This window comes from Columba livia, chromosome 5, assembly GCF_036013475.1.
Source record: "Columba livia isolate bColLiv1 breed racing homer chromosome 5, bColLiv1.pat.W.v2, whole genome shotgun sequence".
NCBI classification, from domain to species: domain Eukaryota; kingdom Metazoa; phylum Chordata; class Aves; order Columbiformes; family Columbidae; genus Columba; species Columba livia.
The window spans coordinates 54,408,186-54,435,640 of NC_088606.1; the positions used below are offsets into that span (position 1 = coordinate 54,408,186).

Below are 27,455 nucleotides of genomic sequence, written 5' to 3' on the forward strand. Positions count from 1 at the left end.
AATCCTTATGAAACTGATGGAAACTACAAGTGAAGAGCAACTTTGAAAACATGACCATCCTGAGGACAGTTTACAACAGCTGTCCTGTTCTAAAGCGGAGAACAGCATTATGGAATTTTTAACTTTACATTAAAAAAAATTGAGAAGGAAAAGTATGGAAAGGCACAAGTATTATTAATAACAAGGACTTCTGGAAAACATACTTTACAGGGAGCAACGTAATAAAAAATTGCCATATTTTGCAAAAAAAAAAAAAAGAAAATAATAATAATATTGTAACAGTCATGCTTAAAAACTGAAGCCCAAACCAGTGTTTTAAAGCACTAATGAAAACCATTATGTCAAACGAAATAATCCACAGTTACAGATGAAACTGAGAAAATAATAGGGCTCCCTGTTTGGCAAAGATGTTTTAAATCCTAGAGATCAAAGTACGGCTCACACTTTTTTTATCAGTGTGTAAAAGTAACCAAAAAATATTCAAAACTAAAAGGACAAATATTTAGAGTTACTCACTGTACAAGTCTGAAGACTTGCTGTTTCTCTAGGCAGCATAAGAGCTGATGCTGTGACTCCTGACATGGTTTCAGCTGTTGCGAGTCCATCAGAAAATGCTGCAGTCAAGCCATAAAGTGGTTTGCTAGATAAATAGGCAAATGAAGAAACTGATGGAGCTGCTGTGTCATTTGAATGGTCAGGAACCATTAACAGTGAAGTCATAGAACGTGTTTGCACCTCAGATGGTATTTCATGTTTTGAAGTCTGAGTAGTACTGACCAATGATGCAGCTACAGAAGAGAAAGGTTTTGGTTCAGAGGATGAACGTACGGTGGACAGTACTGATACACTTAGGTTAGAAAGAACTGCAGTTGTGTTTGTGAAATATGGAGAGTAAAATGTCTGAGGTGTTCTGGAGGTAACAGGAGCACCCTGAGCATGGACAGCTTGGACTTCTGCTAATTCTGGCTCTTCAGATTTTACTGTATCAAGGGACATGGCTCCTTTTGCTTCTGAAGTTACAGAAAAATAGGTGGGCTTCACAGAGCTTGTGATGGATTCTGTTATCGCTTCTGCTTTTTCTGAAGTTGCTGATAAAATACTAACATTCTTCTCAGTACTGCTTATCATTGAAGAGGCTGAGGCTGCAGCTGATGAATGGGCCACAGCCGACAACGTTGTACTTGCTACGAACGTGGAACTGTAGGCAGTGGTTGAAAGTGTGACTTGCTTGGGCAACACCACCGTTTTCTCTGTACCAGTTCTGCCCGCTGATGTGAATGGCCCACTCCCCATCACAACGGGAATTTCTGTTGTTTCTGGTAACAAAACTGACGAAGAGATTGACTTAGTTTCTGGTGAAGCTGTAGTTGTTTCAAGAGTTTGACTTGAATAAAGTGATTCAGTAAATGAGGACTGCCATGTGAATTTTGGACCAGTACCTGCCTTTTGTGTGGAAAATGAAGGAAATGCTTCTTTTTTAACTGTTCCTAATGCAGAGGAAGCTGCAAGCACTTCTGTTGAGGAAGGGTGAATCCTGGTGCCCGAAATCAAGTCAGCCACTGTTCTAGTTGGGATTGTAGACTGTAAAACAGAGGAAGTTCTTGACACATATGGCTGTGTGACTGAATCAGTTAGATGCAACTCTTTTGCAGTTGGCAAAATAACTTGTGTAGGACCTACTGAGGTATGTAATATACTTGAATGAATGCCTTCAGGTAGTGAGGAAGTCAATTTTACCATAGATTCAGCTGTGCTAAAAACATGTTGTGGCTGACCAGTGGATTTTCTCAGAGTTTCTGCAGGATACTGGTAAATTGGGGTACTGCTTTGGCTTGTCAACAAAGGTGCAGGAGTCTGGTGACCAAGTTTTACAGTTGTCTGAGAAGAAAAACGTGGTATAGCCATACTCTTCGTAATCTGTACTGAAAGTTTATCTGCTGAAGATGTCTGTCGAGAGAAGGGGCCTACTGAAGATGGAAGAAAGGATGGCTGAGCAGTAACTGCTGTAAGTTTTACGGTATCTGTAATACTTTGGACTGTAGATTTCAATGCTGTAGAAACTATTTTAGTTTCTACAGGATATTTTGGTGCAGTTGTTACTTCTGGTATCATTTGTGTTAAAGAAGATAAAGAAACTAATTTATCTGCTATATACTGAGACGTGGAGAAAGTATAAGAAGACTTTGTTATTGGAAGTACAACAGAAGGGGACAGAGTTGATTTGTCTTTGGCTGTCACTACTTTTTTTGTTGTTGTGAGCTGACTGCTGATTTCAGAGGATGGGGAGAATGTGGCATAAGTGATATTTAAAATGGCTTTGCCCGGTGATTTGTCACGTGATACCACTGTTATTGGACTTGATTGTTCTGTTATAGCAGATAAAGTAGAGAAAGTTGGGACAGGAGAAGTCTTTTCTGTTGGCAGCGTAGATTTTGCTAGAGTTGTTCTTGGATATAAAGAGATCATTTCATGGGATGTATGCACAGGACTGAGAGCTGTCAGTGATGCTTCTTTTCCATATGAGGGTAGTGAAGGAAGAGAAATGTCCGAAGAGATAAGAGAACTTGATGGTGAAGGGGTGAAGGCAGATGGTTTTCTAGTAGAGATGCTACTACTTCTTTCTGCTTGTGTTTTATCAGGCTGTGTTGTCAACAATGTGGTTTCAGTTGTGCTAGAGAGACTAAGTGGAGATCCAGTGATGGAGGTTCTTTGAGCTGACTCTCTTTCTGTAGCTACGAAAGGAACTGTGGTGGTTTCTTTTGATGAAATAGAGGTTTGCATTGCTGATGTAGTAACAGTACCCAAATATCCTGAACTGCTGGTCTTCACCATACTTGACGCCAGAGTTGACTTGATTTCAGTAGACATTTTTCCAGAAAACAAAGTTGACTTTGTTGATAATTCAAAAGGAGATGTCATTTTGGATGTTACCTCAACAGACAAAGGTGTCACTTTGGTAGTCTCAGCCACAACAGGATATTTAGTGTATAATGTAGTCAGGAACTCCGTTGTATTTAGAACTATGTATGAGGGATATCCTGTAGTTGAAACAGTTTTAAATGTTTTTTTTAATTCACCTGAAGCTGGAGAAGCAGGAGTAAGAACAGACACTGAAGGTCTTTTTGTAAAAAGAGTGACAGATTTTTCAGTTGTAGAACGAGGATGTACCGAATATGGAGGGAAATAGGAACTTGATGTATGCTCCACATGAGATGTTGTTTTAGGAGTTTCCTTTTTATGAGCTGTAAATGATAACAAAGTTGTTTCTGATAATCTCTCTTGACTTTGCAGAGTTGTCTTTGGAGCTAGAGTCGTAGTGGAAGTTACCTCTGCAGTACCAGTACGGTGTTGAACCATTTCAACAGGAGGTTCTGTAATTGCCTTTCCTAATGAAATAAGTGGTGTGGCTGTTGGTGAAAACGTAGTCTTCATGCTTTGTTTAGTTAAAACTGCTGCTTCTGTTGTTGCTGAAGACACTGGTTTTAACAAAGTAGTGACCACAGGAGAAAATGATGCTAATGTAACATTAGCTACTGTGGTAAAAGACTGCTCTACACTTATTTTTGACCCTTCTGAAGTTCCTGTTAGGTTTACTGGTGGCATATATGAAGGCATGCCCTGACGGGGTGATGTGGAAAACTGGGGCAGATACACAGTAGTCTTTTCTGTTACTGATTCAAATGAACTGGGTGTAAATGATGTAAGTCCTCCTGGTTTTGCCTGTGCTTCTTTCATGGGAAGTGTTCTTGTAGTTATTTCTGGTATTTCCATTATTTTAGTTTTGACTGGAAATTCTGTTGTTCCAAGTGGTGTCCCAGTATAAATAAAAGTAGAAAATGGTCTACTTTCTGATTCTGTGCTTGTAGTCACTGGATGTGTAGCAGTTACTGTCTGAGGTTCTGTAGCCCTCAGTAGTTTAGTGGAACCACTACTGATCAGTTGTATTTTTGTGGAAGTTTCTGAACTGACAGTAGACGGAAACAAGGGAGAAATGTCAGCAGGAGAAGACAAGCTTACATTAGATTGTGTTGTCCCAGACATTGCTGTAGTGCTCCTCCCAGATGTCATTTCTGTTGACTGTGAGGAAATGTTTGATGATAAAGTTATGGTTGGAAGTGTTGTAATAGATGTGAGAGCTGAAAATTCAGTTTTCCCTGGAGTTGCAGTGAATGGCAATTTTGAAGCAAGTGTTGTTTCCATGTCCTTCACTTCAGGTACAGGAAATGATGATACTGCTTCACTGCTCACTGCCAAACTTGTACTTGATGTTATTTGTGAAACTGTTGGTGTGTGAATGCTGGGTGGCAAAGGTAGACTATCATCTGCTGGTTCAATGCCTGAAATCGACACAAGAATAGTCTGAAATCTATGAATAACTATAGTCAGGAAGTTAGCAGAACTAGAAGGAAGTTATGTTAACTCACATAACCCTGATCTTCTCAATTGCTTTTAAACTTCTAAAATTCTTCGACAAATTACAAAAATAAATTCATTAAATCATTTGCTGTACATCTGATGTTACTGAAATGTTTTATGAAGAAAGAACATAGTTTAAATTTTGTCTTAGACTTTAGAGGAGTGAAATTGTTTTAAATAAAATGTATGTTCAGTGAACTCAAGATGTAACTAAGGTCACAGTTACATGAATTTAAGCACCCATATTTGAAAATTTGACTAAAGACCTAAGAATTTATATATACTAAGTATCATACAAAATATAAACAATTTTTCAAACATACAGTCTTCAAAATACACGCATCTTTGAGTGATTTCATCCAGCAACATATTGAGAGGACAGGCAGGGACGCATCCTTCTACTCTAAAAGAAAAACAATTAGTATTAATTAGTTGAACAGTACCTTCTGTATCAAGCATTTTATTCTAGGAAAACACAATTTATTTTTTAAGTATTTTTAAGTAAATAGTCTTGTTCTATCTAAATCTCATCATGTCAGTGCACTCCTTAAAAATGTCATTGCCGCTGTTTCCATTCTCAGTTAGATCTAAGCTAAAGCATGAACTCCATGATATCCAGGCTTTGAAAAGAACAGTCTCAGGTTCAGTAGTGAATGCTATTGCTTAAGACATGCCACACATTTTTGCATACCAAAATCCAAATGTCAGTTTTACCCAATTTAGCACAAATTCCAATAGGGAAGAAAAGGCAAGGAAGGACAGACATGGCGGTTTCAATGCCATAATGAAAAAGTAGGGGCACAATTATTTGCAACAAACTTGTTATCACTTCTCTTAATTAATACTCTATAATACCTTTAGAAGTTAAAATATATTAGTCATTCCAGAGTCTGACAATACTTAAAAACTGAAATGTCACTTTCATGTAGCTGCCCAAGCAGGTTTTATTCCATTACTTTTCTCCTTCACTTACCTCATTATACCAGAACACAGTCCTGCTATACTGAGCCTACATCTGGTCCCTCATATTCTTACTATGCTGCATAAGTATATTACCCAAATTATGTAATTTTCCATAAAAATACATACACTTACTTTGGTACCGCCTGACAGGTTTTTCCCAAAGGGTCCCTGCATGTCTTGAAACAAGGGCTTGTACAGGCATCATAATGCCATTCACATGCAGAACGCGATAGAAATTTAAATTTGACATCTGAAAAAAAAAAAAAAAAATCAAGATCTGCTAATCGCAGAGATTTCTAGAAACACACACAGACACACACCACTAAGAGGCATGCTTTACCTTCACTGCAGCTCTAAATCTCTTACTGTTTCTACCTGTATTCTCTACAAATAAAACTGGTAATATTTTTTGAACTACTAAGTTCTTTAAGACATAGTTTATGCTTACGCAGATTACATTAAAGATTGCTGGCTCTGTAGCCTTTTTTACTCTTTGTATTATAAAATACGATATTGAATTATCCGCATTTACTGCGTATTACAATCACATGAAAATAAAGCCAGCAAGTTAGAGGTGTTCTTTTTAACAACTGTATCAACCATGAAACTATATGTTTGGTTATTCAAACAAAATGCAAAATTGAGATTATATTGATTCAGTACACTGTTATTGGAATAAAAATAAAAAGCAACAGTTGGATATACTGATACTCTTTATAAGAATGTATCGTAACAGTTGTTTACTTCACGTGTAAAATTTGCTGATATAGCACAAAGGTGTACATAACTTGTATGATACAATTGTATTTTAAAAGCCAGAATAAACACCATTCCAAATAAAGTAAGCAGAAATGGTGCCAACTTAAGCTCTTTACAACAATATATCTTAACAGTTCATCTTCTCAAAAGCAGTATAAGGTAATTACTCCAAGAGAAATAATTCAAACCTCAAAACATGTTGAATCTGAAATTCTAACCGCTCTTACAATGAACAAAGCAACTCAGATGGGATGAGATCGGTAGGTCTTGCAAAGTTCAACTCAAAACATACACTTCACATAACAACATAGTACCAATAATGAAACACTATGGTAAGTTAAAAAAAAAGAGAGAGAGAAACAACAATAACAACAACAACAAACAACAACAAAAACCCCACACACCAAACCAAACTGCCTTCAGAGCATCTATGCAGATGGTGTTTATTGAAAGACTTCAAATTCACATAATTGAAACCGGAAGTACAAATTCAGATGGAGGAAGAGGTAAACTTCAAAGTGAGAACAAACAGGAATAAGGATCAGCTGTTTCCAGTGCTTATTAATATACACAGGAATTTTACAAAATTAAGTAAAGAAGTGTAAAATCTGAAACAAACTGGTGGCAATCATCATGCGGGTGACGCATTTGCATGTTCAAATGCAGCACCGTACTTGCTTCCTCACCACAACCCTGTCCCACCTGCGTGCAGAACAGCTCCCACACAATGCCACGTCAGCCCCGTGGCTTTTCCAATGCCTGCATGACTTTGACAGCACATCTGGATTTCTGTACCTGACCTGTGACAGCCCACCCAAGCTCTTCCTGCAGCAGCCCAGGGCACAGCAGCGACACTCATTTATGCCCACAGGAGGCCACCATCATGACATACGGGTCCCCTCTAGATTGGCAAACCTGTTCTTAGAGCCATGTTGTTCACATCCTACAAAGAGTAGCTGCTCTTAAACAACGGTTACATTAATGACCAGGAAGAAGTTTCCATTTTCGGTCTTTTGAAGTCTTTTTGCGTTTAAGTTTTGCTTGACCAAGATACAAAGAGTAGCTCTTTTACATCTTCTTGGAGATGCTCAATTTTCCCATGAAGATCCTAAGAAATTGTTCTTCCTGCAATTCAGGGACATCAGCACTTACGAGTAATTACCTCTCTGCCATCATTAACCATTAATGTCTTTTTAATACAAATAATTATCTTAAATCGAACATATAAATCACGCTCAAACAAAAGAGTGTGTGTGTTGCCATCTAGTGGTACCCTTTTTACATGCCACTCTATCCAAGGATCTAACTTGTCCCTGATTTTGAAAACATGATTCTTATGATGGTAACAAATGCATTTATAAAGTTACATTCCCATAAAAAGCTAAGTACGTGTCACTGAATTCTTCTGGGTCACAGTGAGATCAAATTAAGTCGCTTAAATCTGATGTAGGAAGGGAATTATTTCCATACATTTTGCTGACTAATGTAAGGGGTTTTGTATGCACTGACACGATAGAGTGGTACAGTTTAAGGACAAAAGAAGATACATGACAAAAAGACAGAAAATATCAGGGATCTGTTTGTCACGGGCAATCGTTGCGGTAATAACCAGCAGTAACAGTACATCCAAGGAGAATCTAGAAAATCTCATTCATCAGATTACCATAGATTAAGCAAGGAAACAGATCTATCTTCTTCTAACTCTCGCCATAAACCTCACCATTAATAACATCAGAGGTTTTAAACACAATAAAGGGACAAGCTTTGCAGAACATGTACTGTAACCCAACAAACATTAGTTTCTAAGTTTAGCAGAAACAGTGATTGTGAACTAACACTTCCAGGTGCTGGGATTAACATACCATCTCCCATTCTCCAAACAAATACACACTTTTATGAAATTATTGCCACGCTTCCCTCAAGCTTTCCTACAGATTAAGTTCACAGAGTCTGCTGGCGTTGCATGCCTTGTAGGAAATAGGGGGAATTTCTACGTGAAGGCATAGCATTTGTTGAGTGGTTCATGAACATCACTTGCAGCCAAGAATGAGCAAAGTCATGCTTGTCAGCAAATTTTGTCTCTACTTCTGCAGAAAGAAATATGGACAACAGATGAATTCATTAACCTGGTCACAAAAGTGTTTTCAAATAAGAGCATTAGAACCAATAGACATTTAATTTTCCAGTCAAGGCATTTTAGAGAACTGTGTAATACAGGCCAAGCTGTTTTAGTTTTTTAGTGTGTAAATTGTATGAAAGAACAGAACAAACCACCACAGCAAGAGCTGAATATAGTGCATGAATTGGTTTGTAGTATCACAGAAGTTTTCAGTATGTGTGTGTAAACCCATCAGATATAGTGAAATCTGTGCTTTATTATGAATTATTGGAAAACACCTTTCCAGCATGAGAAGAATGTCAGTTCAGTCATTCATCATGTTTGAAGTTTTCACTATTGGCAGTATCATTTCTAGAATGACTAAGGAGCCCAAGGACCTAGCTGAAAACAACCCAAAACCACACAACAAGATGCAGTTCCTGCTTTAAAAGTTTAGACTAAGTAGAGATTAGATAGAAAATGGCAGGGAAGAGAAACAGGCAAAGAGCTGTCTTCTGACCTAACATGAATTCAAGTCTACGCTGAAAGAACAATAAAGTATCTCTGTATCTCACTAAAAAAATAGATTATTTCACCACCTTTTAGTTCATACGTTACATTAAATATGATTCCAACACTCACAATCAGGAGGGCGTAAGGAAAAGCAGTAACAAAGTGCTTTAATGCCAGTCAAGCATTCCTCTCTCTAAACTGAAGGAAATATTCCTTTCACTCTCTCTATTGATTTTAGACATTAAATGCCATGCCAGGCCAACCTCAGCATTATTGGCACTACCACAGCTCAGAAACTGGGGATTTCACCAGTGTCATGGCACGAATGTTTTATGCTAGCCAGGATACTCATCAGCCATCTCCACCATGTGCTTCCCCTTATTTTTAATACTTATATTCCCCATCCAGCAACCAGTAATACAAGCTTACTGTACTCTGTGCAACAGTATAGTTCACTCACAACAGAAGAATGATACACGGGTTACAGACAATGAGTCAAGCTTCGTATATCAGGCATGTGTTCCTCAAAAATATTTGTCATGGAATTTGAAAATAACCACATGCCTCCTGGTGAAGTCTACCAGCATTTGCCTTCTGTTCAGTGACACAGCAAACCCTTGACAAAATGGTAAATTATGCCCTGGATGAGAGTTGGTCCAGCTGACATGCCAACAGAGCCCACTGTTCTCTTACTGAACAGGAGCTGAGCGTGTCGATACGTTACTGCAGAATCCTTTTGCTTGACTGCAGGAATACACATTGCCAAAGACAACATATTAAAAGACATTCCCCAACTCCATTGCTGTCTCACTTGGACATCAGAGAAGCATTTTGTTTCCTGTACCTTATGATTTTCATTCTTTGTGGATTTCAAAAATAACTCTGTGGTAATAAAGACAATTGCTAGCATTTAATATAGAATTTTAGGTCTCTTAATCACTGACAGACTGTGGAGTTGTGTCAAGTCACAAAAACTTTTCATAATATCTTGGTCACTTTTCACATATTGGTGATTTCTACTGTTCACAAGTCCATCCTGCCTTTTTTTCTTTCTATGCTGACATTTACCTCATAGGGACAAAATTTGCCATTGTCAGAATCTGCATATTATTAATGATTATTTCATGCTATACTCAAAAAATGGCTATTTACTTAAAAAAACCCACGAAAACTAAAATTTTAAATGTTTTAATTACTAATATAAGGTTATTTTAAAAAAAAGGTTTTAAAATTAATGAAAAAAAAGAGAAGTATTTGGATATTCATCCTCACATGACAGTTTTTTCCTGTTTTGCTACTTTTCCCAAAGATTTCAAAAAATCTAATAGGAACAAGAGTTGCTTTAGAATTAGTTTTATTTATGCAGGCAGCAAAACTTTGCTTACTAACACAGATTTCCTATCTCCTCAGTTACAAGTTTAGAAACATGAAATCCTATCTACTCAACACACACAAACTACTAACAAACTCTGCCCCTGACTTCTAAGTTTCTGCAATGAAAAATGTAAGCAAATATCACCAGAAAAACTGACTTTGTGTCCAGCCAAAATATCACTGAAAACAAAGTATAATTATCTAGCTCTCAAATACTTTTGTTTTAGTTTATTATGATGTTAGAGGAACACATCTTGCTAATGTAACTATTTCATCTCTTCCTATTTATTCAGTCTAAAACAAGAGGTCAAATGTTTTTGTTTGTGGTATAGATAGGATAAACGTGATAATTCTACAGTAACCTTAGTCTGATTCCAAGAGCTACCGAACAGACATGTTCAGTGACATACCTGGGATTTGCAGGTACAACAGCAGTTGCTCAGCATTACCCAGTCCCATGCCTCAAGTCATGATCTTTTGGACTGACAAAGCATATGAGCTCAAATCAAACTTAAGACCAACTCATTATAAGTAAAGCAGAACATTCTAGAAAATTAATTCTACTGATGATAAAGAATCAGAGTAAGTTGATATTGAAATAGTCAACAATATCACTTAAAATGCAAGATGCTTTTGTAAAAAGAAGTTTGTCATTAAAACTAATTTCCTTTTCAGTTTTGTACTGTTTTGGAATGTGTTCCAGTTAATTAAGATACAAACATTAAAAGCAACTAAAAATGCCTTGTATCAAATTTTAGCATTGATAGACACCTCTGTGCAGCATGCATATACTTGCTGCATCCTGAGATTTTTAAGTTTAGCTGAAAAGTGTCTCTGAGACACACCTTATGTTTACAGCAAGGTAGCTGTTAGAGCACATAACTAACATTTAAAACTTTGTTGCACAATTTATATAGGACAAGTCATATTTTTATAATACATATAAAATTAACTCATAGTGATCGTAAAAGGTAAAGCATATTAAGATAATTCTATGAAAGGTAAAAGGTAACTAGCTTAGCACCTTATTTTTAAAAAGGGTAAGAAAATTGCAGCTATATCCATAAAAAGATCATCAAGTCCCTACATCCTCTAACTTCCCAAAAATTTCAAATGTGAACTGATCACTCTTACTCTGTGCTCGTCCACCTAGTAAGACTAAGTAAGTGTATTCTTTCTTTTGATTGAATGCATACCATCCATTGCCAGTAAAAGTCCTGTATAGAATGCAAAATATTAAATTCAATTATCAACTCAAACCCTCAAATGTTTGTGGGAACAGGACGGCAGACAAATCTAAGTATAATGAAGATAACCCAATTTAAAAGCTGAAGTGACTTCTCATGGAAAATACTTTGCAGTGTTAGCCCATCATATCTGTGCAATTTATAGTCAACGTATTTCAACGTGACAATATTTATTGCTATGAAATTGGAAAAAGTGACTCGTCAGCTGACTTCAAACAAACATGTTTCTATTGCTGTGGTGATCAGGTCGTTTAAAATTCTTCCTTTTGAATGTGCGTCACAGAGCATGAAGAAGTCTCATGAGGAACTTTCTGGCCAAGGGGATTTACTGGGCCTATTATTCTGCTCCCGATATTTATCCCCTGATTCCGCAGGAATAGCTGTTCTCGGTTCAAGAGTTTCTGATCTAATATGCAAAGCATTTACAATAGTCAGCAGGAAACTCAATACGCTTTTGCCTGTGCACTCTGGAGCTGGTGTAACTTTTCCATTAACTTAAACAAATGCTGCTGTATTTTTAGACCATGTAATTACCCTACATCAGCAGGCTGGCCCTTGTGAAAGTACACTGGAGAAAGATTCGAGCCCTATGTTTCTCTGCTTATAAAACTCTGAAACCCAAGCCCTCGGATGTGGTGATTAATGAAATGCCTCTCGATCATTTGATCTGATCCCACTTGCTGAGGTAAATTGTTTTAGTTTTCCATTGGCATAGATAGGATTTTTTGGTATAATGGCTGGAGGGTAAAGACTTCACACTTGAAAAGACACACCACTCTGTGTTAATGGATGACCACTGAGAATTGGAACATGTTTTAACCTTCTTCATACCTCTCTCAAAGATAAAAGACTAAGGAGATATTTTTGTTATGTCCAAAAAGAGTTCCTTGCTTGAAATGCTGTACGAACATCTTGGTAATAGCATTAGCTCTGTAATTCTGCTGTTCAAAAACCTCAACAGCTCTGTGATTACAAGCATTTGTCAAGAGGCAGCAGGCATTTGGCAATGACAAAATCTGTCATTTTTTCTGAAGTTGGAGCGTGCCACTAAACAGCTGCATTAGGCTGTCAGCATAATGTACCGCAAAACATCGGCAGATTCACAATGCCACCATTAACACTTTAATTCAATGTTTTGATAACAACAAGCTCCATGAGGCATACAGTTGGCCTCTTCTATCACAGAAGTCAGTGCCTGCTGCAGATTTTGTCCGTGCTGAGATTCAAAATGGTCACTATAAAACACGGCCAGGCAGTGCTTCATTTGTAACAATACTTCGCTTCCTTTCTTTGTAAAACAAATTTTGATTTCAGAGAATGAAGAACTGATTTTTAAAAATGGTACTGCCAAGAATACTTATTAAAATACTTCTGCTACCCCAATAAATGAATTACTAATGCATCTAAAATTACAGCATGATAAAAAGCTTTTGAACATAAACACTTGTAGTGATTCAGGAATTTTGTATACCACACAAAGGCCAACGTTTTCAGCAAGTAGCAGTTGTCACTGAAATTCATAAATAAAGTACTATGAATGTGCTTGATGTATCTGATGTATCAAGACAAGAAGACACTAATGGTGGGTTCATTAATAACCCACTTTGTTTCATTTTATAGGCCAATATAATTCTTGCATCTTGCTCTTGACCTATAAGGCCATGTTCAGTTCAGCACATGGTTCCCAAGTGTTTAAGTCAATATGTTACTCTTATCATTTATTTTCCTTACTCATCTAAAAAAAGAAAGATTAGTAATTGTTTTTAATGTATGTTTGTTGTCATCAGTTCTTGTAGGAGCAACTTCTGGATCCAGCTCCTACACAGGGTCCTAAGAATATCTCCTACATTTCTGATTGCTATGTCTCAGGGGAATGGCACTACTATTACAGGAATGAGAATCTCTCAAGTAGGTAGAAACATTCTCACAGCAGTCTATGTTGTGTATGCAAGAGCTGTAGCTGTCCAGGAAACACTAGAGAAACACACATCTAGATCCACAAGAAGAGGTATTTATCTCCACTTACACCTGAAACACTAGGGGATAACATCCCACAAGGGAGAGGCTCTGTGAGTGGGTACGTGGGTAAGGTTCAAGGCGTTTTTCAGGGGAAACATGAGTTTTGAGAGGTGTAATCTACAGGCAATGTCTTTAGCTCTGGATGGCATGACCTCCAAGGAGGCCACAAAGCTTGCAATGAGAATGCACTGTACAGAAAACTCTCTCTTGGCGGCAGTTAGAGGGAAATTAAGAGAAAATGTCATCCACAGACCTTAGCTTTTAGAGATGCATTCAGTTCTTTTCTATTCCCCTCATGAACCCATTATTTATCAGCATGAATCTTCTACTCCTTAAGAATTTCCTGACCTACAAAGCAAGTATTGCCCAGAAACTATACACAAGGCTATATATTTCCAAAACCAGTTGGCAAATATAACAAAGTTGCATTTTGGGCTATTTAATGGCTTTTACTAAGAAAATAGAATCTCATCCTCACTACAGAGCTCAGAGAAGAAAGTTTTGAGCCTGGGTGCCACAGATTACCCACAGCTCCCAGTGATACAGGGGAGAAGTAAGCAATCTCATCACTTCTGAAAATATCAATACCATTTAAACTGTATTTTCACAGGCAGCAAACTGCTGTTCATCAAATACAACTTTAATTACCTACCTACAAGTTTAAAAAGTATCGACAGTCTGTACTCCTCTGAATGATGATACTTCAAAAGGTCAACTGAAGAGGATGAAATGTGGATGAAGTATCCTGGTTTTGCAAATGACTCAAAAGAACTGTATCCTGAAAGCCATGTATTCTTGTGAATGATAAATGTGGATCTGTTGTGAAACACTTCTCTTTTTTCCCATTTAGAAAGAACAAGAGTATTATTGGAGGCCAACCGAAGAAAATAGTTTGGTCTGTCAGCTGCTTCAAATGAAATCAAGTTGGAATCTGAAAAAAGCACATAGAAATCATTTAATTACTGATATACACATAATAAACTAAACTCATTCTGATGTACCATTACTGATATTAGCAGCATGAGCAATGAAAACTTTGTATCCATCAGTGAAAATAGCCTGAATCTGGTAAGGTAATATACCATGTACAGATTTCAGAGTGCTGGATTCTGATGGATATTTAGTTTTCTAAATACCCTACAGTTTTTGACAGGAATACAAGCAGATTAAGCCATTTGCCTACATCAGGATAAAGGAATATAGCCCTGCAGTCAAGCAGAATTTCAGTTCACAGCCTTCCCTAAGCCATTTATTTAATACAAATTTAAACTTAATCTAATTGGTTTTACAAGTAACGTTTGCCATCAGGAGTTTACAGCTTAAGAGCTCAGCCTTTCATTAAAAATAAATTACGAAAATGTATTTTGCATTCAGCCTACAGCTTTATGTCTTAATTTCTAAGCGGTCAGCTCCCTAGCCCTTCCCCTAAGAATGTTAATAGTAAAGTCTGTTTTCTGGCAAATGTACGCACAGGATACTTCACCCCAAAAACAGCAGTGCTGACTTCAAGCAAGTCTCTGTACAACCAATGGCAGAGTGGTAGATCTTGAGCTTGTTACAGGCATCTGTTGCTCACAGAATTACTTCATTCTGTTTTGCTGTAAACTCTGCTATTCTCTTGAAAACAGGCATTAAACTACTGTAAAATTAACCAAAACTCTAGGTTGGGCAGCACTTCTTGAAAAAAATAATGCATAGAAAACAAATGATCTCTATTAAACAGATATACCATCACATTCCAGTATAACATCACTGGAAGATCAACTTGTTTTATAAGCATAAAAAATTAAATTGAAAAACATAGTTGCACTCTTGACTATCTTTTTATTAAATGTCTGTAGCAAGTAGCTATTTGGTCAGTGTGATTTATAACACCTGCCATATAGCCAACGCCCAAATCAATGCCCAAAACTCTCCATTGTCTATTATTTGTCTGAAACTGATGAAACACATTCATTTTCTGAGGCAACAATGAACCAAGAACACAGACATAAATGAAGACATGGATACGAAAAATACCACATTGACTGTATAAACTCCTCCATGGCCAAATTATGAAATGTCCTTTGCTCAAATTGTACTATAAGGTACAAATTCCATTTGCTAGGTTAAATTCTGAGCAAGAGATTTTTATATGGGAATAGAGCAGTAAGACTGACCTTCCCTTTTCAAAGCTAAATTGAACGCAATGTACAAGTGTCTCACAACTATGACTAATAAAAGAAATCTGGTCCTGGATATTGTGTTACATGAGTTCTCGTGTCAGTTCTACAGACAACAGTATTACTAATCAGACACTTGTCATTTTTTCAACTGACTCATCTCTCTTCTTTGATTACACAAAGACAGCCACCTTCAGGCTGTCCAAAGAGCTAAACATGGGACTCTGGGTAGTAAAACTTTATTGAAACTCAAGTGGGCATTAAAATTGTGTATGCAGACAACTCTAGCATTTAAGCAATGTCACAAAGTGTTGCTGAATATGCTCCTGTAAGCTTTCTCCACCTGTCTGAAGGCATGCAAGACTCTTTTTGTCTGCTGAATAAGCAACACATTTCCTTCAGTGGAAACCTAAGTTGGGAACTGAAGGAGATAAATTTGCAGTATACACCCTTAGGCAGCTCAGGTTAGTGCTAATTAGCATCTCTGTACAAGTAAGCAGACAATGAAGGATGGTGGCAAAGCAAGTGAATTAGGGAGCACTTTCCTTCTGTCATTCCCCTCCCATTCCTTCCCATGTCCCAGTTCTGCCAGAGGAAAGGTGGATAGAACAACACATATCTGGAGCACTGGGCTACAGCACTTGTTTGGTGCTTCTGAAGGCTGGCAGACGGTAGAGGGGGGCAGTTGTTTTTCTACAAAAAGTATCTGTTTAGAAAGCTTCAATCATCTAATTAAAACCAACCAAATTAAAACTTAGGCAAACAACATCATGGTGCACAATCAGCTGACAGATGAAGAAAAGATTGTTGGCCCAGGTCTACCCTTAAACCTCAGCTCCTGTTCACAAGGGCAGAATTTACTTTGCCTTATTTAAGCCTCTAGGTTACAATGACTTTACCATGTGCTTTGGGTTTATAAAGTCCTGAAGTCAGCATAAAGCTCGCTGCATGTCCAGGAACAATATCTTCTTCTCTCACTGGGAAAACAACACCATCCACCAGTCTCACTGCCATTACAAATTCTTCATCCAAATAGCTGACCAGTTTATATGGGCCCTTTCCCAGAGCTGTTGAGGGGAAAGAAGAAATAGAATAAAAAAATAAAATTAAATAAATTCAGAATTACCTTTCATGCCACATGTCACAAATGCTTGAGATCTAAATATTATGAAACAGTACATAAAGGAAGCCACATCTCTCCACTCTCAAACAGCTCTAGGTGCCATGCACTAAACTTTAATGACAAACAAAACAAAGCCAAACTCTTTTAGAAAACACCTGTGCTGCAAACAGGCCAAAATACTTAGTTTCAGTTTTCAAGATTCGCTTCTCCTTTTTTCCCTCTCATTCACTTCAGTTTCATAGTCACTTTATTACAGTTAGCTGACTCCTACATTATTTGATTTAGAAAAAAATGTTCTACAGACCACCCTGGGATCCCTCTAAATTGTTTATTTGTATGGTTGAACTGATTATATACTTTTTACTATTATTTAAAATCTGTTTTATTAGTGTCCAAAGTGGGAGGTATTTTGTTTGTAGTTATCAAATTCTGAAAAATCCCCTGAACAGTGTAGATACACATGTAACCACTGGGAAATGAGACAGGAAGAATCAGCATCATAAGCAAAGGAATGCTCATGTTTTTCCTATAAGTAAGTGAAAAGCTTATGAAATTATCATTTCACAAATCTTACAGCATCGTACCTCCTTACTTAGTTCCAGTTTCACTGCAGAAAACTATTTTAAAGCTTATTTTTAAATGCTATTTCAAACAACCTTTGTGAACTTCTCTGTTAGAACAAGGCATTTGAGACCACTTGGGAGCATTTCATCTCACTACCCTTCTACCCACAAGCCAGGACACAGCAAGCACACATCTAAGGTAGAAGCATCACAGAACTTCTAAGCTGATAGTTGCAGCTAACACCATTGATCCTTAAAATCTGTTCCAACAGGTTAATAGTTTGGTCTGCAGTTTTCAGCCTGCCCTCATGTTCTGGTTCTCCCTAATCTTAAAATCTATTAAAAGTTTTAAAATTCTAAGGAAGCTGCACTGCAACCAAAGTTTTAGCTTCTAATGGCCAGTTAGGACACAAGGCCATGTCTCGCTAAACATTTACAGTGATACGTCGTTACCTTCAGTACAGGGAGTTGAAAAACATTTTAAAAAATACTTAAAACATCTGCTGTTCTGGAAATGTTATTATATGTTTAAGTCTCATATATCAGGCCCATCTAACACTTGAGAAAATACAGCTACCAGCTGAGAATTTCCCCTGACCAAATACCAAAGTTTCTGCTCCTGCTTCTAGTGGGACTGGAATGATTTCACTCTGGATTCATTACAAAGTTAAACAGAGAAAAACTCTCTCGTCTAAGAGTTTCTTAACCTTGTCTCCATAGCGAAGTAATTTTTTTCTATGTTATTATTTTTTTTTTAAGGATTCTGGGGAATGCTACTATACTTGAGGTAGAGAAGAAAATCATCAACTTCGAGATGATTTTTTCCCCCATTGGCAGCTCTGAAACATCCTATGTTGAATGAGCTGGATTAGCAGTCCGAAGATATTAAGTGAGAAGTACACGATAACCATGTTGATTGCAATTTGGTGACATGCACAGCTCCCCACTACTAATTTCTCTCAGTGAGAATCCAGTAACAAGTAAAACCAAAAATACACTTCAGAAGTGTATGTTATCATCTAACTTCACTACTACCACAGATGTTAGAGGCATTGCACTTTCAATCTGTATTTCACTTACATATCAAAGCAAACCAAAAAGGACAAGTAAAACTGCAATCACCTCTTATATTCAGCTTGCCTTTATTTAAATGAATTCTAAGTCTTAAATAGTGATTTAAATAAAAATCCACTGCGTTAGCAATTTGACCCCACTCGAAATCTTTTCAGCAATCATACTGGAAAATTTCTTGCCATATCATTTGGGGCTGGCACATTGCACAAGTCTCTTCTAATTTAAACTCAGCCCCTCTTCAAGATCTTTCTGGGGGTGAGAGGCTGGTATATGGAGTCTAACAGAAGACCAAAATATCACAAGCCATCTGGATAGACAGGCTTCCATACAAGCTTGATAAAAAGAGTTACAGAATAAATAGCAGAAGTCCTACCACTCCTCACATCAGGCTGGCTTGCGGTGCTTTTATGTATGCCACAGTTAACGATGCAGACACTCATAATATAGCTATAAAACAGTCTGAATGCGGATTCCACTGCTAACACAGCAGTACAGCAACCAGTACAGATTCACGGTTTACTCTCACACCTTGTACAAGTTCTGCACCTCTCTCTCAGAGCCATTCTAATGCAACAGCAATGCTTGTCGCTCAGGAACTTAAAGCTATGTCAGACATACCTAAATGGAGAGTTACTCCCCATTTGGGCACAAAATGGCAAAATAACTTAGTAGCTAACTCCCTCTGGAGGCTGCACAAGAGATCATGATCGGTTTAACAGAGCCACTGGGTATCAGTTTTGAATGGCAGGATGCCTTAAGCAAGTAGTGCCACTAGTACTATTGTTTAATCGTGATCCATAAATGCATAGGAAATGAGTTAAATACATATTATTGGCAAAAGCCCAGGAATGAAAAAGATTATAAAATTAAAAGCCTTTCAAAAAGCAAAATAAACCAGTCAAACTGAATCTTGGCTATTTAAATAATTTATCATTCATAACTGTTTTCATTAACACAATTATTTTTGCACAAAGTACTAAGACTTACATAAAGAAACCAAAGATTCTTTTGTCATTTTATCAGCTCCTTTAGGACTTACCTTTGTTGAAATATTCACAATCATAAGCTAAAAAAAATAGAAAGAAAAGAAATGCATTTGCAAGTATTCTGCACATAAGCAGGTTTTCTATTGCTCTTTATGACAGAAGGGTACATCAAATGCTTGGCCAACTAACATCACACACAAACATTTATTAAAAAAATCATTACCAAATATTTACTTCATTGTTTTGAATAAAATACTAATCCACTGATCTAAATAAAATAGTGTTTTCTAGAAGAAAATATCAAGCTTACATACCTACAGCTGTCTTTTTGTGACCTCTAGTGGTTAAGACTAAGCTTTGCTGTCTTTCCATGCTCACATTAAAGTGCCTGTACCATTTCCATCAAAAATGAGGAGTAACCCTCTCACTCTATGGCCATTTTCTGTGTGACTTCGAGCAAGCTGCATACTCTCTGTGCAACTGCGAAGTCAGAAAAACGCTTGCTTTCTTCCATTCTTTCTATCTCACACTTTTTAATCACATCTTGGGGAAATGACTGTCTCCTGTTATGTATATGCACTAAGTGCCACAGAAAAAGGCCTCAGATTTCTTCACAGCATCTAAGCAATGTTGAATAGGGATATTAAGGTAATGACAAAGTTCTGCTTAAAAGCATACTTGGTTTTCTTCAGGAGAACTTTATGTTTCACACTTGCTCTGGGGGCAGCAGGAAGGCAGCTATTAATGTTTCCTAAACCCTGTTAAAAACGGAAGTCCTCCTGAAGATGGAAATTACTTGAGCTGTTAACTTTGCAACTTTGGTTTGAGGGATGCATGCCGTATCTTAATACAGACTTCTACAACTTTTCCTTTAACATCACAGGACAAGGAATTAAAAATAGAAGAGCAGGGCCCACAAATATGGAAAGAAGCACATACTCTACCAAAATTAACATGGAGGGCAATGAGAGGCAGCCACTCATCCTCCTGTCACTGTGGCTTAGTGATTCAATTCATGGCCCCAGGCAACTTAATTTTGATTTTTCAGGTCTGGGTCTCATGAATGCAGACAGCAGCAGCCACTGGCAACGCCAGTGAAGTAAACTTACGACACACTCTAGGGGACCTCCAGTCTACAGCAACTCCATGCTGGCAGCACTGATGCGCATATGCAGATACACTTGTACAGAAACACTCACAGTCATCTCCTTGGTTACAACCACACGTATCTGTCAAGCAGTTTGAGTAAAACCAGGTGACGTCAATCTGGAAACATAAATATCACTTATCAAAAATATTCATATAGACACTGACAACAATCAACTCAATACAAAGCCATGAATCTTTCAAAAATTAATATATAAGGCTTCAAAGTATTAAATATTTTAATTTCAATGTTTCCTGAAACACAAGAAAACCAGTTTATTAGAACACATCATAAAATCGTGTACAGTACTTAGTAACATAATTAAATCAATGACTCATTAAAAATAGGCATGCTAACATGTTGATGTGAGCTTGTGTTTTGTATAGTTTTCTAATATATAAATCACAATAATCTACAAAAAATCCTATGGAATACGACAAACTCTCTCTAAATTGATCACACATCAATAATTCTAAGAACTGTTAAGAAAGTTAGATATACAGAAAACGTAAGAAATAATAAAGTAGAAGCAAAACTATTCATGTGAGAGTGGTTCATTCTCTTCATATTATTAAACAATTTCAAAGGCAAATTTGTGATGTTTCCCTTAAATTATTTTGAAGTCTTAAGCGACAAAATGTCAAGGAAAACTGTCAATGCGAATTTGCATGGATTTACATGGATTACATTTTACAGGGATTTACACTTGAGTAATACTTACACATTTATGAGGAACTTAGTTGCTACCTATGTTTTACAGCGGAATAAACCGACATTACATTAATACAACTTTAACATTAGCTTCCCCTTTCTTCCAAAATAACATACAAACCGGCCCTGCAAGGTTCCTGGTTGACTTCCATACTTTCTCCCTAAGAACCATTCTGACACCTACACTCTTGAAGCTATGCACACAGTCTCAATACCTAAACATCCTGGCATATGTAATTTTCCATATGAGACCTGGCACTGGAAATCAGCCTCCCCTCATTCTCCAACTGAACCTGAGCCTACTGACTACCCGAAGACGTTTTATGGCTCATTTCCTTAGGAGGCTGCCTGAGTGAGGAGATGTGTGCATTTTTTTCCAGGAATGAGTTCTTCACATCTGATACTGCCTAGAAGAAACTGACAATTTACTTAAATATGCCTGAAAAATGTGCATGTTATGTAATACGTTCAAGCAAAATAAAGCGAGTGGTTATGCTCATGCAAATACTGCTTGCAATGAAAAAAAATAACACAAATTTGGTTTAATTTTTTCTGCATTAATTACAAAGGTGACTTGTAGGAGGAGCCATACTGTAGAATGTTAAACTGGTGCCAAAGTAGCTTACTGTCTAGGTCAGCTAAGTGTAGATAGTCCTTATAACAGGTCCAGTTAAACATTCACATTTTAAAATCAGAATAGGTAGGAGTTAGACTTGCTTCATGTTCTCTTCTGCTATAGCAGTCTAAATTGTTACATTATGGAGGACAAGACAAAGATTTAAAGTCATGCAAGTTGAACAGTAAAGTTTCTCTCTAGTGATATGTTCACTTTCTTATCTTTCTATACGTGACCACAACTTACCACTGGATGGCAAGCTTCAAATGCTTCACTCAGCAGTATTCCACATTCCTTCTTGGCAAATGGCTCTCTGAGGGGATTCAAACTGCATGGATTTCGAATGTCAGAGCTGTCAACACACTTAATCAGAAAGCAAAATCAAGGTGAGAAACTTGTTTCATAACCACTTTGTGTTTAAACTTGCAAAACACTTTTGTTTATTTTTGTTTGTGATTTGATTTTTTTTTTTGGACATGTAAAACACAAACCAAATGCATCGTTTATGAAACTAAAGCCAGACTAAGATACAGAATTAAAAGGAGATTATAATCTGCAGAAAAGGAAAATTACACAATCTGAAGAAATGTTTAATTTGTCTGAAAGCAGCAGAAAACCACATATGCACATATAGCTCCAGAAAGAGCCACCATGCAGTCCCAATCTGCAGTCCTTGTACCTGAATAGTGTAGCTTACATAAATAACGAAGTTCACTCGGAAGACATACATTAAAAGCGACAGAAATCAGATTTTTTTGCTCTAACTACTAGGAAGGAACATTTCTATGAACACCACTAGACACATGACATTTAAAAAGTTCAATTTTTAACTTTACAGCATATGGAAAGAATATTTTTTCTTTCCATTGCTATGGTTTCACAGTTAAATATTTCCCAGTTATGAAAGATCAGCTAAACTGACAACATAGTCTAAAGTGAACTCACAGCTCTTCCAATACATAAAAAATAACTACTTTACTGTTTAAGCATCTTTAATAACACTTGTAGATTTATAATATTGTACAGCATTTTTCTCCACACTATAACTCTGTGTAGAAAAAAAGGTGATTATTTTCTTTTCCTTAATGGATTACCATATTTGCAAGAACCACTGATATTTCCATTTGTATTCCCATCTGATTGATACTTCCAGGAATTAAATTCTTATTTCATTCTAGGTAACTATAAGAAGTAGCAGCCAAAAATCTACCAGCAAACACATTTTTTTTACTATGTACCTCTACAGCTGTCCAGCTGTTTCCAAACTCTTGTGAGTTTGTCAATTCAAAATTATCTGGAGTCCTCAATTCATTTACTGTCTTCAAATCAAAATTTCCACATAATCCAGTCAATTTACCCTGTGAAAAAAAAACATATATTTTATATATATCTATCGAAATATAAACATACTTTCACATGACACAAAACACTACCAGCCAGGACCGTTTCCAAAACTCGCTTCTTAAGTTACTGTCTTTAGTTGCTTAATAATAAATTTGTCAGGATTTTCTCCTTTTCAGCTAAATTTAAACCAAAACAGTTCAGCTCTTTGTGAAAATCCAGCTATGGGAAATATTTTATTTTGCCAACATCAATACTGTTTCCTTTCATATGAAGTATCTCCAAGCCTCTGAGAAGGAAGCTGGTCTGTTGTTCAGAGGAGTCACTTGTTTGCTTGTTATGTGCATTTTTATGCATTAGCAAAATAACACCTGCTTCAGTCATATAAGGAGTGTGTACTGGGGAGAATATTGCCTCAAAGACAGTTGTTTCTGTCATTACAGAAGTTAGACAGTAAATAGTGACCGGGGGGGGAAAAAAAAGGAAACAAGAATGGATATTTTAATTTACAAGGTAGTTAAATGATTCTTTCCTTGACTCTGCCATGGAGTTCCTGCATGATTTCTGAAACACCATCTATTCTCTGAATTATGATAATGCGTCTTTTTTTAGTAAGACTTACATAAGTACCTCAAATAAATGGCAATATGAGCATTGACTTCCACTTACCTGCCACTGATGACCCATCTGTACATGAACTGTTGTTCTCTGATCCCAAAGAATGGTAACGTGCTCATCAGGAAAATGAACAACAGTGAAAAATCCAGCTTTCCACAACTGTATTTTTTTCAGATCGTCTACGTAACTAGATAAACTCTGTTCAAAATAAAACAAAGCAGTTTATAATGTAAGTGATGTCTTCACAAAACGTTCACCTGACAGGAAATGAAACACCCAAATAAAATGAATGACACAGTTCTCAAACAGATGTCCAAAAACTGACAGAAGGCCATACAGGGATAAACACTCACACAAAAGTGGTCTGGATTTTGATTGTGAACTGTGTTCTATTTCTATGATTTTCCTATTATAAAAGTTGATTTTACATCAAATTTACAGGATGGGTAACAGCAACTGGAGTGAAGATTAAAATGTTAATGGTTCATCTGGGAGGTAAAAAAAAAAAGTCTTAAGGTTCCTGGTTATGATTTTCACTTAGTTATACATCATTGCATTCAAAAGGTCTTAGCCACGTGTTTATTTTGAATGCGGATAGGTATAAAGATGCATCGAGCATCTTCTTGAAATAAGGAATTATCTAAATATGTCCAGAGATTGACGTCTTAATTACATAAAGCATTATTCTCTCCATACAATAGCAATCAGATTCCAAATTATTTGTACCATGGACTAAGATGTCTGGTTTAATTATACAATACCTCACACAGAGTGTCGTGACTTCCCTTGTACAATAGTCTATAAACCATAAATAGTACTATTTACTCTAGAATTACTAAAAATACTAAATATTTACAGCAATAGAGTTTGCTGTTTGGCCAAGACAAAAATGAAATTCAGGTTGTGGAGTATATACCAGGGACTGCAGTTTATTTTTTACAACCGCATAGGAATATTCCTCCTATACATTCCAGACCAGACTAAACTCTTCTCCTAAGAACATAAATAAGAACTAAGTCTAAACTTATATCTAATAAGTCTAAACTTACATCTAATATTTTTGTGAACTATAGACAAGATTTTGTTTAAGTTTTCCACTGACCAATCCAGCTGCGAGCAGCATTCATTGTAAAGATATTTATACCTCTGCAACTTAAGTGGCACAGTAAGTTTTTGCTAACAAAAGGAAAAACATCCAGAAAAGAACATATGCTACCTTTTGATCAGCATTAGAGACTGAAACTTACTGGATTTCCAGTTTCATCATCAAATATTAAAAAAGATTTTCCGACATTAATGAAAATGTTTTTTCTGCAAATGACTCCAGTATTAAAGCAGTTAATATTCTCTATAATAACAGAAAAAGTGGTTGAAGAAGTACCCTAAAGAAAAAAAAAAGAGATGGAATGGTTTAATTATATTAATATAAATATGTATATGGTTACACAGTTCAATTAGCAGAAAACTCAGTATATAATTATGTTATGTATGATTCAAAGCTTAAAAAATAGTATGTAGGGCTCAATAAAATGACAGATTGGAAATAAGTAGAAGGGTAGTTTTTAACAGGTAGTTTTAAAATCCAGTTTTGAAGAAGCTTTACAAAAAAGTCTCACCTTAACCAGGTAAACCTTGCAAGTTCCAACAAAGTCAAACGTTAGTCCATCAAATGTTCTGTAATGCCGATCCCCATATGCAGTACACATCGATGGGCAAGGATGGAAGGTGCATTGAAACGATCCACGCTGGCAAACACTGAAAAATGTATGACCAATAATGGTAATATCAACTGTAACCACAGATAAATGCTTACAATTATTGCACTGAAAAGAAAAAACCAAAAGCCATGCAAGAATGATGACTGTGGAGAGAAGCATTTTCAAATGTTAACTAAAAGCAGCGTATATAAATTGATTCCCTGGAAGAAAAAATGTTGAACGTTTTGAACTCATACAGCCTGTGTTTCCTCCTGTTAGAATTTATAGGTTCTAAAATATTCAGACACCGAAAGGGCATTTCTTTCGTTGAAACAACAAAATAAAATGCCACAATTTATTCTCTAGTAACTCACAACAATAATGTGCCACAAGGCTAAAGTTTGCTTTTTCAGCTCCTCACAAAAAATTTGTTTCTATATAAGCTGAATCTTAGAATCAACAAGCAATGTGTCCTAATACTACAGTCTTGATTCACTCTCTGCTTGAATGAGAATTTCACTGAACTACAAAGAAAAAATTTCAGTAGCACTGTTTTGGTACCTTAAAAGTAACCGCGGTTTGGATTGTTGGGCTTTTTTCAGATGCCTAGGTATTATAATCCCCAAACCCTAGCCTAATAGTTTTGACGCTTTTAGAATAGTTCAATTTCTGTCTATGGCCACCTTAAGCATCAACATATTTTTGTCACACACACTAAGCGACTGTCCAGACCTTCCTAAATTACCTTTGCTTTGTAACTGCCCAACAGCAAAGCTTTGTAGCACTAGATACTATGTCTCTTTCTGCATTACCCTCTTACAATCTAAAAAACATCTTTGGAAATGACATAAGATTTATAAATATTTCTAGAATTTCATTTCCTGTATCCACAAGTCATTTTTAAAATGTTACTTTTGTTTAAATCACCTGTACACTTAAACTTCCCTCAAAAACAGCAGAGCTGGTGTGCTGGTATAGCTTCACTGCAGGTATATTTTATAAATGCACGTTAAACTAAATACAGTATGTGATATAATTTGGGCACATATCTAAGTTTATTTTCAAAAATATTGAATTCTGAATTTCCTGATTAAATGAATGCTTCATATTTTACAAGTGAAGTATTAATCTGGCTTACAGGAATATTTTATAAATCACTGACGTTTGGCATCTCATATACTGAAGCACCAAGCAATATGAAGTTTTTGTCAGTATAACTTTTCCTTTTCTGTTCACATTTCTATCATATATGACAGAGTCAGAACACCACAGTTTTCGAAAAAAAGCAGCAATTATGTAGAAAATCTAGGCAGCTCCAATGTTTCCTTCCGTTGCCTTACTGTGTAACTTGCAGGAACCTGCAGTCATTTTCCATATTTTCCAAGACTCCCCTTATCCCATCACTGACTTGGCCAACAGTTTGTGTTTTGTATAACTACATATATAAATACACTAAAGCACATGGCTAAAATAAGTTCAAAGTACAACACGTGAGAAGTGTTTGCTGTACCAAAGCACAAGCAGATGGCAGTAGGACTCGCCCAGCTAACTCCAGTCACCTCAGAGCGGTACCTAAGGCAGAAACCTAATCAAGCTGATGGAGAGAGAGGTAAACAGAAGAAATTATATTTGAACGGAAAGAATAAGGGCTGCTTCTCGTGTCCTCTGTGAGACATCAGGTTTTAGTTTTACTCTTGGCCTATTCAAGTTGTCCTCCACATCAAGGCTCACGCAGAAACATTTCCTAACATGTAAAGAGCAGGGAGATCCTTTGCATACTTTCTCAGGAGTTTTAGCACATTTACAGCCAGAAGGAAGGGCTTGAGAGGCACACAATGTCTTCAAAGTCCTCTGCACCCATCTCGTTTCATACTAAGTAAACTAACATTCAGTTACAGAATCTAGATCAGGGCCATCAAACTAATTTTCATGAGCAGACACATCAGCCTCATGGTTGCCTTCAAAGGGCTAAATGTAATTTTAGGACTGTACAAATGCAGGAGTAGCTACATTTCTGTGGCCCCCAGT

The 27,455-nt window shown here is 36.7% G+C and overlaps 1 protein-coding gene across 1 annotated transcript in view; it reads right to left on the reverse strand.

Annotated features, from left to right (window-relative positions):
* OTOG (otogelin) overlaps positions 1 to 27,455 on the reverse strand; it is a 110,186-nt gene that overhangs the window by 27,919 nt on the left and 54,812 nt on the right. The window contains exons 25-36 of the mRNA XM_021300048.2: positions 25,347 to 25,485; positions 24,978 to 25,112; positions 23,782 to 23,928; positions 23,010 to 23,129; positions 22,018 to 22,134; positions 20,407 to 20,563; positions 19,351 to 19,377; positions 16,451 to 16,618; positions 14,042 to 14,320; positions 5,512 to 5,629; positions 4,740 to 4,819; positions 517 to 4,337 (exon numbers count right to left, since the gene is read on the reverse strand). Coding sequence (XP_021155723.2) covers positions 517 to 4,337; positions 4,740 to 4,819; positions 5,512 to 5,629; positions 14,042 to 14,320; positions 16,451 to 16,618; positions 19,351 to 19,377; positions 20,407 to 20,563; positions 22,018 to 22,134; positions 23,010 to 23,129; positions 23,782 to 23,928; positions 24,978 to 25,112; positions 25,347 to 25,485 — 5,308 coding nt within the window. The remainder of the gene's footprint in view (positions 1 to 516; positions 4,338 to 4,739; positions 4,820 to 5,511; positions 5,630 to 14,041; positions 14,321 to 16,450; positions 16,619 to 19,350; positions 19,378 to 20,406; positions 20,564 to 22,017; positions 22,135 to 23,009; positions 23,130 to 23,781; positions 23,929 to 24,977; positions 25,113 to 25,346; positions 25,486 to 27,455) is intronic.